Below are 12,273 nucleotides of genomic sequence, written 5' to 3'. Positions count from 1 at the left end.
TTAGCTATGAAGAGTCTGTTTCTATGCTGTATGACTCTATGATTCTATAAGAGAGGTTGGGTAAGCTCATATTGTTGTCTTTAGAGCAGAGATTTCTATAAATTTAGAAGCTTAATTCTGAAAAAGTCAAAAAACCTGTCATAGATGCTTTCTTTTATTAATTATATAAGATGTACTGCTTATTAAATCAGTTGCATTGGATATAGTGGACTAGAAGCTGGAAGCACGTTGTATTACTTTGGCAATTAGGATGAATTTTGCATTTCTACACCACTAGAAGAGGATATTTCTAAATACAGACATGCATTTGAAGGAAATAATGATACAAAAGTAAATTATAGATTCTCCAACTCAACGCTCCTGTCAGAATAGATTTTCCATTGCAAGGCAGGATTGATAGATTTTTCCAAACATCACTGAGGTAATTCACCATTGCCTTCTCAAACATGATTCAAGATGGGCGTTAAATTCTGGGTACTGCCTGTAATACTTATGTCCTGTGAACAAATGAAAGAGAATTGCACAGCATGTTGAAGAGTATTTAATTTATATACCTTAATATTGTGTTTGGAATTTGGATTTCAAAATAAACACAGATGGATGTTGATTACTTCTGTGAAGAATTCCCGACCCGAAACATCAACTTTCCTGCTGGTCTGATGCTGCTGGCCTGCTGTGTTCCTCCAGCTCCACACTGTGTTATGGCTGATCTGTGGCCAAGGTCAATCTACCTACTTTTGGCCCATATCCTTAATACCTTTGCTTCACAAAAGAAAATGATCTATCTCAGATTTAAAATGAACAACTGATCCAGTATCCACTGTCATTTGTGGAAGAGAGTTCTAAACACCCACCATCCTTTGTGTGTAGAATTTCATCCGAACATAGTCTGGACCTAATTCTCAGGCTATGCCCCTTAGTTCTAGAATTTCTAACAAGTGGAAATAGTTCACCTTTATCTACTGTCTTTTCCTTCTAAATTCTAGACAAGACAAGCATAATTTGTATAATCTCTACTCATAACTTAACCCCTGAAGTCCAGGTATCATTCTTGTAAACCTTTGTTGTACTCCCTCCAAGGTGAATATATTCTTCCTAAAGTGTGGAGTCCAAATCTGCTCACAGTACCCCAACTGAGGTCTAACCAATATTTTATTCAACAGCAGTATAACTTCTGCATCCTTGAACTCCAGTTCCAGTTTTGTTTTTTAAAAAAGATCAGTGTCCTGCAGGAGCAATGATTAAGTTCAGCATTTGTCATAAAGCAGGTGACTGTACACCCTTGTGGTTTTAATGGAAATATGTTCATACTGATGGGTTTACAGCAAGTATAGCAAACTTGCATTGCCATTAAATTTATTTTCAGTTCAGAGCAAGATTTATAATTAGTTGAGAAGACACCAGGGTTGAGTTCGAGGCTGAGTTTCGTTTCTGTCTTAGAAAGAGTTCAAGGCAGTTCAGAGAACTAGTCATCTCAGTAGAAGGATTTAGGTGGTAAAGCTTCCAAACCAGGCCCTCAGATTTATGGAAACTTGGTGTTGGTAGCTTTGGAAAGGACTCATTGGATTGTCTCTACAATCCACAGTAGAGAAATCATTAGATAAGTGGAATCCTAAACAGCTAAGATTAGGTAAAATCTTTCTGGAGTTGAGCCTCTGTTATGGATAGTGCCAGGAAACAGGTTGAAACATTGTTTTGTTGTATATGTTACAACAATCTTCTATACTTAGAAAACTTGTTTTTGATCTTTTATTGAAGAAAATCTGCAGCATTGTGTGAATATTTTCAGTGAGTGGACCACATTTATTAACTAAACATAAATACACGTGGTCTATCAAGGACAAGTTCCCTTCAAGGATCTGACTTGTCTAGTAATACCCTCAGCTGACAGCATAGCACAGCAAAACCTGGGGTAGATTGGTGTAAATGTAACTTTATTTCTTTTCTTGGCTGTGCACTCATATTTTGGAGTGTAATCTATAGACATTACAGTGCTTTTTTTTATTCCTGAGATGTAAACATGACTGCCCAGCTCATCAATTATACTACATCTGTAATTTTTAAAATTTGTTCTCAGGAAGTGTGTGTCACTGGTTAGGTCAGCATTTATTGCCCATTCCATACTGCTGTGAGTCTGGAGTCACATGTAGGCCAGATCAGGCAAGGACAGCAGATTTGCTTCCCTAAAGAACATTAGTGAACCAGATTGGTTTTTATGACAGTAGTTATACTGTCACCATTAGACTGGCTTTTAGTTCCAGATTTTACTGAAGTCAAATTTCACCATCTGCCACAATGGAATTTGAACTCAAGTTCCCAGAACATTAGCCTGAGATTTTGGGTTTCTAGTCCAGTGACACTACACCAAACCTCCTGCTCCCTCCCTGCTAACCAGTCTCTGCTTCCACAAATTGGTCTTGAAAGGGTGATGGTGAACTAAATCATTTAGAGGGCAGTTAAAGGCAGCCATGTTGCCGGCAATCTGGAGTCACACATAGGCCACACTAGCTATAGGTAGCAGCTTACCCTCCATAGAGGGAACTAGTGAAGCAGAGAGGTTTTTAACAACAAATTGACAATGTAGTTTCATGATTATTGGTAATGAAATTAGCCTTTTATTTGTAATGTATTCATTAACTGAACTTGTTCTGGAGTATGAATAGAAACTCTGGATTACTCGCCAGTAACATTATTCCTATGTTATTGTCCTAGGTAAACATGTGGATAACATTCACAAAAATTACAATTGTGAGAATGAAGACGAGGATGAGCTCCATCGTCAAAAGAAACAGCAGACTCCAGTGTCACTTGGAAGTGAGCAGCAAAAATTTGCTTAATAGCTAGCAGTTTACATCAAATTGAGTTACCTGCAAACAGAAAAGGAATGTACTTAGCAAATAAACTTAATAATATTCCCTGCTAATGCTTCAAAATAGTAGCTCACCTGCAGCTTCTTTCCATTGGAGGTGAAGATCCATCATAAAAACTGGGTCATCAATTTCTCTGAAAAACCTCTTGAGAACATCAGTGACATCCTCAATGAAGTGTTCCCCTGTCCTCAGCTTCACGTTCCTGGCATCTTTTCGAAACTCATCCATCAGGAGTTTGATGCGTGACTTGGCTCCATTTTTCCTGTAAATCCCCTCATGCCGCAGACCTGTGAGGAACAGCAAGGTTGGTTACACTGAGATCCACCAATCAGCAACACCTTATCGTGGATTTGATCCAAGTCAATAATTGGAGAGAACCCAGTCTATAGGCAATGTGCAAAATAACTGTACGGATTTCTGATTACCACACCTTGGGAAGCATATGAATATTATAAAGTCATACAGCATAGAAACAGGCCTACAATGTCACTGCTCCCCAACAAACACCAAACTACACTAATCCAACAGCCTACTATGTCCTGGAATCTTAAGTACTTGTCCAGATGCTTCTTAAATATTGTGACAGTACGTGCCTCCATCACCGTCTCAGGCAACACTTTCCATATTTGTACTAGCGATCTACATAGATCTTTGTATCCCCTTTAGCCACAGGCAAGGTCTCAGAGAATAGTCAATGTTGTTCTTCTTTTTTAGAAAGGAAACACGGATAACTCAGGAAATTATAGGCCGGTGAGCCTTCCATCAGTAGTAGGGAAATTACTGAAGAAGATTCTTAGGGACAGGATTTAATCACAGAATGAACTTATTAGGGATAGTCAGTTTGGTTTTGTGTGAGGGAAGTCTTGTCTCACAAACTTGATTGAATTTTTTTTCAGGAAGTGAAGAAGGTGATTGATTAAGGTAGGGCAGTAGATGTTGTCTACATGGACTTTGCTAAAGCATTTGACAAGTTCCCTTACGGTAGGCTGGTCCAGAAGATGAAGTCCCATGGAATACATGGTGAGTTGGTAAGTTGGATACAAAATTGCTTCAGTCATTGAACACAGATAGTAGTTGTGGAGGGGTGTTTTTCTGACTGGAGGTCTGTGACCAGTGGTTTTCCATAAGAATCAGTGCACTGTTATTTCTATTATATATAAATGGTTTGGATGAAAATGAAGGTGGTCTGATTGGAAAGGTTGAGAATCACACAAAAATTGGTGGAGTTGTGGATAGTCAAGAAGCCTGTCAAAGAATACAGCAGAATATAGATCAGTTGGAAAGTTGGGCAGAGAAACGGCAGATGGAGTTTAATCTGGACAAGTGTGAGGTGATGCACTTGGGAGGTCAACTGCAAGAGGAAAGTGTACACTAAATGGAAGGACCATTATGAGCATTTATATGCAGAGGAATCATGGAGTCCAGGTGCATTGTTCCCTAAAAGTGACAACACAAATGTGTAAAGTGGTAAAGAATGCATTTGGCATGCTTGACTTCATCGGTTGGGGCACTAAGGATAAAAGTTGGCAAATCCTGTTGCAGCTGTATAAAACTTTAGTTAGGCCACATTTGCAGTATTATGTGCAGTTCTGGTCACCACACTATAGGGAGGATGTGAAGACTTTGGGGAAGGTGCAAAAGAGGTTTACCGTTATGTTGCCTGGATTGCAATGTTTTGGCCATAATGAAAGGTTAAACAAACTCAGATTGTTTACACTTGAATGTTGGAGGCTGAGGAGTGACCTGATAGAAATATATAAAAGTATGAGAGGCATGGATAGGGTGGATAGTTGGAGTCTTTTTCCCAGGGTGAAAATGTCAAATACTAGGAGCATAGTTTTACGGTGACAGGGGAAAAGTTTAAAGGAGATGATGGTAAGTAGCTGGAACGTGCTGCCAGGGGAATTGGTCAAAGCAGATATGATAGCAATGTTTAAGAGGCATTTAGACAGACACATTAACAAGCAGGGAATAGGGAGATAGGTACCATGTACAGGCAGATGGGATTAGCTTAGAAGACAACATGTTGGCGCAGACATAGAGGGCTGAAGGACTTGTTCCTGTGCTTTACTTCTATTTCTACCACTCTGTGTGAAATAACATTTTCTCAGATATCCATTTGCTTCTCACCTTAAACTTATGCTCTCTGGTCCAAGACACTTTCCATCCCAGGCAACATCTTGGTGAATCTCCTCTCCTTTCTTTTTAGGTGCAATCATGTACTTCTGATAGTATGGCAACCAGAACTGCACATAGAATTCCATCTGTGGCCTAACCAATGCTTTATGAAGTTGTAACAAGACCTCCTTGCTCCTATATTCTATGTCAGAAGTTACATAACACCTTGCCCTTCACTCTTCGAGGGGAGATTTGTTCAAACTGTGAAAAGGCACAGGAGGAATAATTCTCTGTCTGGGAGAGTCTAGAAGCAGTATACATAGATTAAGAATACAGGGCAAACCATTTATAACTCAAGTGAGGATGAATTTGTTCACTCAGAAGGTGATGAGTTTTTGGAATTGTCTGCCCAGAGGCCATTGAGAATATTCAAGGTTGGAAAGGATAGATTTCTACAAATAAAAATTGCATGGAATATAGAGATGGTGTAGGAAAATGATATTGAAGATCAGCCAAGTTAGGCAGAGCTGACAAGAATGGCTGGATGGCCTCCTCCTTTTTCCGATGTTTTTATATACTTAAATGCTCAGGATTATGACAGATGTAGACGAGGAAAAACTGTTCCAATTAGTTTAGACAAGGGATAGGGACATCAGGTGAGTTTCTGATGATGTGATAAGGCAAATAGCTCAAGTCAAGAAATTTCCAGAATTTTAAAAAATATCCTGGAAAGCATACATTTTGCAACAGGAACAAAAACAAAATTGCTGGAAGAGCTCAGCAGGTCTGGCAGCATCTGTGAAGAAAAAAATTAGAGTTAATGTTTCGGGTCCGGTGACCCTTCCTCAGAACCCAAACCGGACCCAAAATGTTAACTCTAATTTTTTTCTTCACAGATGCTGCCAGACCTGCTCAGCTTTTCCAGCAACTTCTGTTTTTGTTCCTGATTTACAGCGTCCGCAGTTCTTTCGGTTTTGCCACAGGGTGTTGGGTATGTGATAGAGTTGGGCTCACTAACATGGTCAGCTGAAGGGCATGTTTCTGTATTGTATGGCTCTCTAACTGGCCCCAGAGGCAGAACATAATTGGCCATGTAGAGAGATGAAAGCAGAACTAGGTTACTGCAAGGCCCAGTTTCTTTGTAAGTTGTTAAATTCTCTAGACTTCATGAGCTTCGCAAATGTGAGAGGAGATTTGGAGAGGTGCTTGGTAATGCCTCTAGATCAGTAATCAAGATTAACGCTCAAGGGTCAGATGTTCAAATCCTACCAGAAGAGATGGGGAAATTTTAATCTGGAAAAAATATTTAAACTAAAAGCTACTTTGATGATGACCATGAAAACATTGCCGATAATACACTATTTTTTATTCAATCACAGGACATGGGCATCATCAGCTAGGCAGCATCCCTAATTGCCCAGACGGTAAGAGTCACTCGCATTGTTGTGGTCTGGAGACTCATGTAGGCCAGACCAGGTAAGCATAGTATATTTCCTTCCCTGAAGAACATTAGTGAACCAGATGAGTTTTTGTGACAATCAGCAATGGTTTCACGATTATCACTCAACTCTTAATTCCAGACTTGTATTGAATTCAAATTCCACCATCTGCTGTGGCAGGATTCAAACCTAAAACATTACGTGAGTTTCCTGATTAATGCCTGATTCAATAATGGCCTTTAATTACAATTACAACAGATTTCAAACAGGTTCAGCAACTCAAGACAGGGCATCCATGAGATGTGATGGCACATCAGCAGTCACACAATCTACAACCTCTTGGCCCTATATATGCCCCACTCGACCATTATCATCAAGCCAGGGGATCAAACCTGGGACAATGGAGAGTGTTGGAGGGCACGCCAGGAGTAGCACCAGGCATACCTAAAACTAAGACATCATCCTGGTGAAGCTGCAAAACAGAACTTCTTGCACACCAAACAGCAGAGGCAGGAGGTGATAGAGCTAAATGATTCCACATCCACTAGATTGGATCAAAGCTCTGTAGTCCAGCCACTGCCGGTTGCGAATGGTCGAGGACAATTAAACAATTCATTGACGGAGGAAGCCTCACAAATATCGCCATTCTCAATGATGGGAGAGCCCACCATGTCATGCAAAAAGACAAGAAAATCTTCAACCAGAAGTGCAACCATAGTCCGTCTCAGCCTCTTCCTGAGGTCCCCAGCATCACAGATAATAGTCTTCAGTGAATTTGTTTCACTTTAAGTGATATCAAGAAATGGTTACAGGCACTGGATACTGCAAAATTTATTGTCCCTGACAACATTCTGGCAAAGTGAAGACTTGTGCTCCAGAACTTGCTGTTCCCTTGAGCAAGCTGTTCCAGTACAGCTACAAAATTGGCACTCACCCAACAATGTGGAAAATTACCCAAGTATGTCCTGCACGCAGAAGGCAGGACAAATTCATCCCGGCTAATTATCACCCATCAGTCTACCCTTGATCACCAGTAAAGTGACGGCAGGTGTCATTAAGAGCGCTACCAAGCAGCATCTGCTCAGCAATAACCTGCTCAGTGACGCCCAGTTTGGGTTCTGCCAGGGCCACTCAGCTCTTGACCTCATTCCAGCCTTGGTTCAAACATGGACAAAAAAACTATTTGATCGAATGTGGCATCGAGGAGCCCTAGCAAAACTGGAATCAATGGGACAAAAATAAAGTTGCTGGAAAAGCTCAGCAGGTCTGGCAGCATCTGTGAAGGAAAAAACAGAGTTAACATTTCAAAAATCTCAGAAGAGACATATGGGCCATGGTGTTTGGCACAAGGCTGTACACTGACCTGGATGTTGTTGGGGACATGGAGGTGGGTACAGGGCATTACAAAGCACAGATGGGGCATGGAGAATGAAGGGATAAAAGCATTTCATGTTTTAATCTTAATTTTTAAGCTTCAGCTACATTGTTGTAGCTCTGAAAATAGAAGATACCGTGGATACTTCCATATTTAACTTCGGGCAACAGCGATTTCCCCACCCCTGACAAATACTGGACTCAACCTGACTTACACAGTTACACAGAAATGACCCCAGAATAACTTTTGCACCTTCTGCAAAAGTGACAGCCTTCAGTTTAGTGCCACTCTCACCAGAGTCTGGCTTCAGTGCATAAGTGATTTATTTTTAAAATGTGAGTCCAAACTTCGCTTCAGTGGCCCCTTGTGTTGAAATTCACTCACCATACTGGGTGATGAAGGCAATGCAGCTGTCAACAATGATGGGGATATCATTTCTGCTGAGTTGTTGATCACTAAGGGCATTTCCTCGACTGCCTGCAGCTCTCTGAATATCACTACACCAAGCTGAATAATCCAGGCGTGTCACACCGTGCAGGTATAATGTTCTATAAATAAAGAGAGAGGGTTACATACCAAACATCAACTCATTATGATTCCACCTGGTATTACAACAGGGCAAGTCAAATTCCAGAATGAAATCTAGCTCAACTGATCATATTTAACACAGTAGGCTTTCACTGAAACATGAGCAGGCAATGCTGCTGCTATGTTTCAACAATAAAACAAAAGTTTATTACACAAAAGAAATAATAATAAAATTAACCAAACCAAGCCATCTAAATATAAGACAACTTGAAAAAATTTGTTAGAACAAAATCCCATCTACTCCCCAATACCATCACTTTACAATAAATCACAATCTAGAGACATTTTCCCTCCTTAACAAACCTATAGGTTTGACTGGACCTGCTTTTCCTTGGTTCCTGTCCTGTGAGCTGCAAAGTTTCTTCCCTCTAATACACTCACAATTGAGAGCTTAAACTTTCTCAGTCTTACAGTAATCTTCAAAGTTTGAACCAAACAGGCCTGGTCTGGACATTTCACAAACTATTCCCTTTTACTAAAGTAATTTATCCTTTTAACAGCTCTGAACAATGTCCTCTTCTGATGAGAATTGATAGTTGCATCTGACATGTCGGATCTCCTTCAAACTGAAATGAAAAGCTTATCCTAGATGCTGCGGTTTGCGAAAAGCTGATCCAGTTAATTTTTTTTTATTCATTTGTGGGATGTGGACATCACTGGCTGGCCAGCATTTATTGCTCATCCCTAGTTGTCCTTGAGAAGGTGGGGGTGAGCTGCCTTCTTGAATTGCTGTGGTCCACCAGCTGTAGGTTGACCCACAATGCCATTAGGGAGGGAATTCCAGGATTTTGACCCAGCGACAGTGAAGGAATGGCGATATATTTCCACATCAGGATGGTGAGGATCTTAGAGGGGAACTTGGAGGTGGTGGTATTCCCATATGTCTGCTGCCCTTGTCCTTCCAGATGGAAGTGATCGTGGGTTTGAAAGGTGCTGTCTGAGAATCTTTGGTGAATTCTGCAGTGCATCTTGTAGATAGTACACACTGCTGTTACTGAGCGTCGGTGTTGGAGGGAGTGGGTGCTTGTGGATATAGTGCCAATCAAGCGAGCTGCTTTGTCCTGGATAGTGTCAAGCTTCTTGAGTGTTGTTGGGGCTATAGTCATCCAGGCAAATGGGGTGTATTCCATCACATTCCTGGCTTGTGCCTTGTAGATGGTGGACAGGCTTTGAGGAGTAAGGAGGTAATTTACTCGCCGCAGTATTCCTAGCTTCTGGCCTGCTCTTGTAGCCACTGTGCTTATGTGGTGAGTCCAGCTGAGTTTCTGGTTAATGATAACTCCCAGGATATTGATAGTGGGGGATTCAGTGATAGTAACACCAGCGAATATCAAGGGGCGGTGGTTAGATTGTCTCTTATTGGTGATGGTTACAGACCTGGCATTTGGGTGGCATGAATATCACTTGCCACTTGTCAGCCCAAGCCTTGATATTGTCCAGAACTTGTTGCATTTGAACACGGACTGCTTCGGTATCTGAGGAGTCATGAATGGTGCTGAACATTGTGCAATCATCGGCGAACATCCCCACTTCTGACCTTATGATGGAGGGAAGGTCATTGATGAAGCAGCTGAATATGTTGAGCTGAGGAGACTACCCTGAGGAACTCCTGCAGAGATGTCCTGGAGCTGAGATGATTGACCTCCCACAACCTCGACTATCTTCTTATGTGTCAGGTATGACTCCAACCACTGGAGAGTTTGCCCCCGATACCCATTGATTCCAGTTTTGCTACGGCTCCTTCATGCCACACTCAGTCGAATGTAGCCTTGATGTCAAGGGCTGTCACTCTCACCTCCCCTCTGGAATTCAGCTCTTTTGTCCATGTTTGAACCAAGGCTGTAACGAGGTCAGGAGCTGAGTGGCCCTGGCAGAACCCAAACTGGGTGTCACTGAGCAGGTTATTGTTGAGCAGGAGCTGCTTGATAGCACTGTTAATGGCAATTTCCATCAATTTACTGACGATCGAGAGTAGACTGATGGGGCAGTAACTGGCCGAGTTGGATTTGTCCTGCCTTTTGTGTACAGGACATACTTGGCAATTTTCCACATTGCCAGGTAGATGCTACTGTTGTAACTGTGCTGGAACAGCTTGGCTAGGGGAGCGGCACATTCGAAAGCACAAGTCTTCAGTACTATTGACGGAATGTTGTCAGGGCCCGTAGCCTTTGCAGTATCCAGTGTCTCCAACCATTTCTTGATATCACGTGGAGTGAATCGAATTGGCTGAAGACTGGTATCTGTGATGCTGGGGACCACTGGAGGAGGCTGAGATGGATCATCCACTCGGCACTTCTGGCTGAAGATTGCTGTGAATGCTTCAGCCTTATCTTTTGCACTGATGTGCTGGGCTCTTCCATCATTGAGGATAGGGATATTTGTGGAGCCTCCTCCTCCAATGAGTTGTTTAATTGTCCACCACCATTCACAACTGGATGTGGCAGGACTGCAGAGCTTAGATCTGATCTGTTGTTTGTGGGATCACTTCGCTCTATCTATCCCTTGCTGCTTTCACTGTTTGGCCCTGTTTGGTTGCTTCACCAGGTTGACACCTCATCTTCACGTATGCCTGGTGCCACTCCTGGCATGCCGTCCTGCACTCTCCATTGAGCCAGGGTTGATCCCCTGGCTTGATAGTAATGGTTGAGTGGGGTATATGCCAGACCATGAGGTTACAGATTGTGCTGGAGTGCAATTCTATTGTTATTGATGGCCCACAGTGCCTCATGGATTGTCAGTCTTGATTTGCTAGATCTGTGCAAAATCTGTCCCATTTAGCACGGTGATAGAGTCACACAACATGATGGAGGTTGTTCTCAATGTGAAGGCGGGACTTTGTCTCCACAAGGACTGTGCGATGGTCACTCTTACCGATACTGTTATGGACAGATACATCTGCAGATGGCAGATTGGTAAGGATGAGGTCAAGCATGGTTTTCCTGCTTGTTGGTTCCCTCACCACCTGCCGCAGACCCAGTCTAGCAGCTTTGTCCTTTAGGACCCAACCAGCTCGATCAGTACTACTGCTGCCGAGCCACTCTTAGTGGTAGGACGTTGAAATCCCCTACTCAAAGTATATTTAGTGCTTTTGAGATCCTCAGTGCTTCCTAAGTGTTGCTCAACATGGAGGACAACTGATTCATCAGCTGAGGGAGGACGGTATGTGGTAATCAGCAGGAGGTTTTCTTGCCCATGTTTAACCTGAAGACATGAGACTTCATGGGGTCTGGAATCAATGTTGAGGACTCCCAGAGTGACTCCCTCCCGACTGTATCCCACTGTGCCACCCCCTCTGCTGGGTCTGTCCTGCCGGTGGAACAGGGCATATCCAGAGATGGTGATGGCAGTGTCTGCGGCATTGTCTGCAAGTATGATTCTGTGCATATGACTGTGTCAGGGTGTTACTTAACAGGTCCGTGAGACAGCTCTCCCAATTTTGGCACTAACCCCTAGATGTTAGTGAGGAGGACTTTGCAGGGTCAATAGAGCTTTTTCTGCCATTGTCTTTTCCAGTGACTAGGTCAATGCCAGGTGATCCATCCAGTTTCATTTCTTTGAGACTCTGCAGTGATAGGTACAAGTGAGTGACTTGCTAGTCCATTTCAGAGGGCAATTGAGACTCAAGCACATTGCTGTGGTTCTGGAATCACATGTAGACCAGACCAGGTGAGGGTGGCAGATTTCCTCCCTTGATGGGCATTAGTGAACCAGATGTTTTTTTTCTCCGACAATCGGCAATGATTTCATGGTGATCAGTAGATTCTTAATTCCAGGCTTTTTAAAAAAAATTATTGAATTCAAATTCCACCATCTGCCACGATGGGATTTGAGCCCAGGTCCCTGGAATATTAGCTGGGTTTCTGCATTAATAGTCTAGTGATAA

General features: G+C 42.3%; 1 protein-coding gene across 1 annotated transcript in view; it reads right to left on the bottom strand.

The window, feature by feature from the left end:
• Positions 1 to 414: 414 nt before the first annotated feature.
• Positions 415 to 12,273, bottom strand: part of arap3 (ArfGAP with RhoGAP domain, ankyrin repeat and PH domain 3) — a 201,844-nt gene continuing 189,985 nt past the window's right edge. Inside the window, exons 17-19 of the mRNA XM_048603508.1 lie at positions 8,187 to 8,350; positions 2,945 to 3,157; positions 415 to 497 (exon numbers count right to left, since the gene is read on the bottom strand). Of these exons, the coding sequence (XP_048459465.1) occupies positions 427 to 497; positions 2,945 to 3,157; positions 8,187 to 8,350 (448 nt within the window). The 3' untranslated portion in view covers positions 415 to 426. The remainder of the gene's footprint in view (positions 498 to 2,944; positions 3,158 to 8,186; positions 8,351 to 12,273) is intronic.

This window comes from Rhincodon typus, chromosome 12, assembly GCF_021869965.1.
Source record: "Rhincodon typus isolate 14 chromosome 12, sRhiTyp1.1, whole genome shotgun sequence".
Classification (NCBI taxonomy): Eukaryota; Metazoa; Chordata; class Chondrichthyes; order Orectolobiformes; family Rhincodontidae; genus Rhincodon; species Rhincodon typus.
Note: the sequence above shows the minus strand (reverse complement) of the source record. Positions and strands in the feature narration are given on the sequence as shown.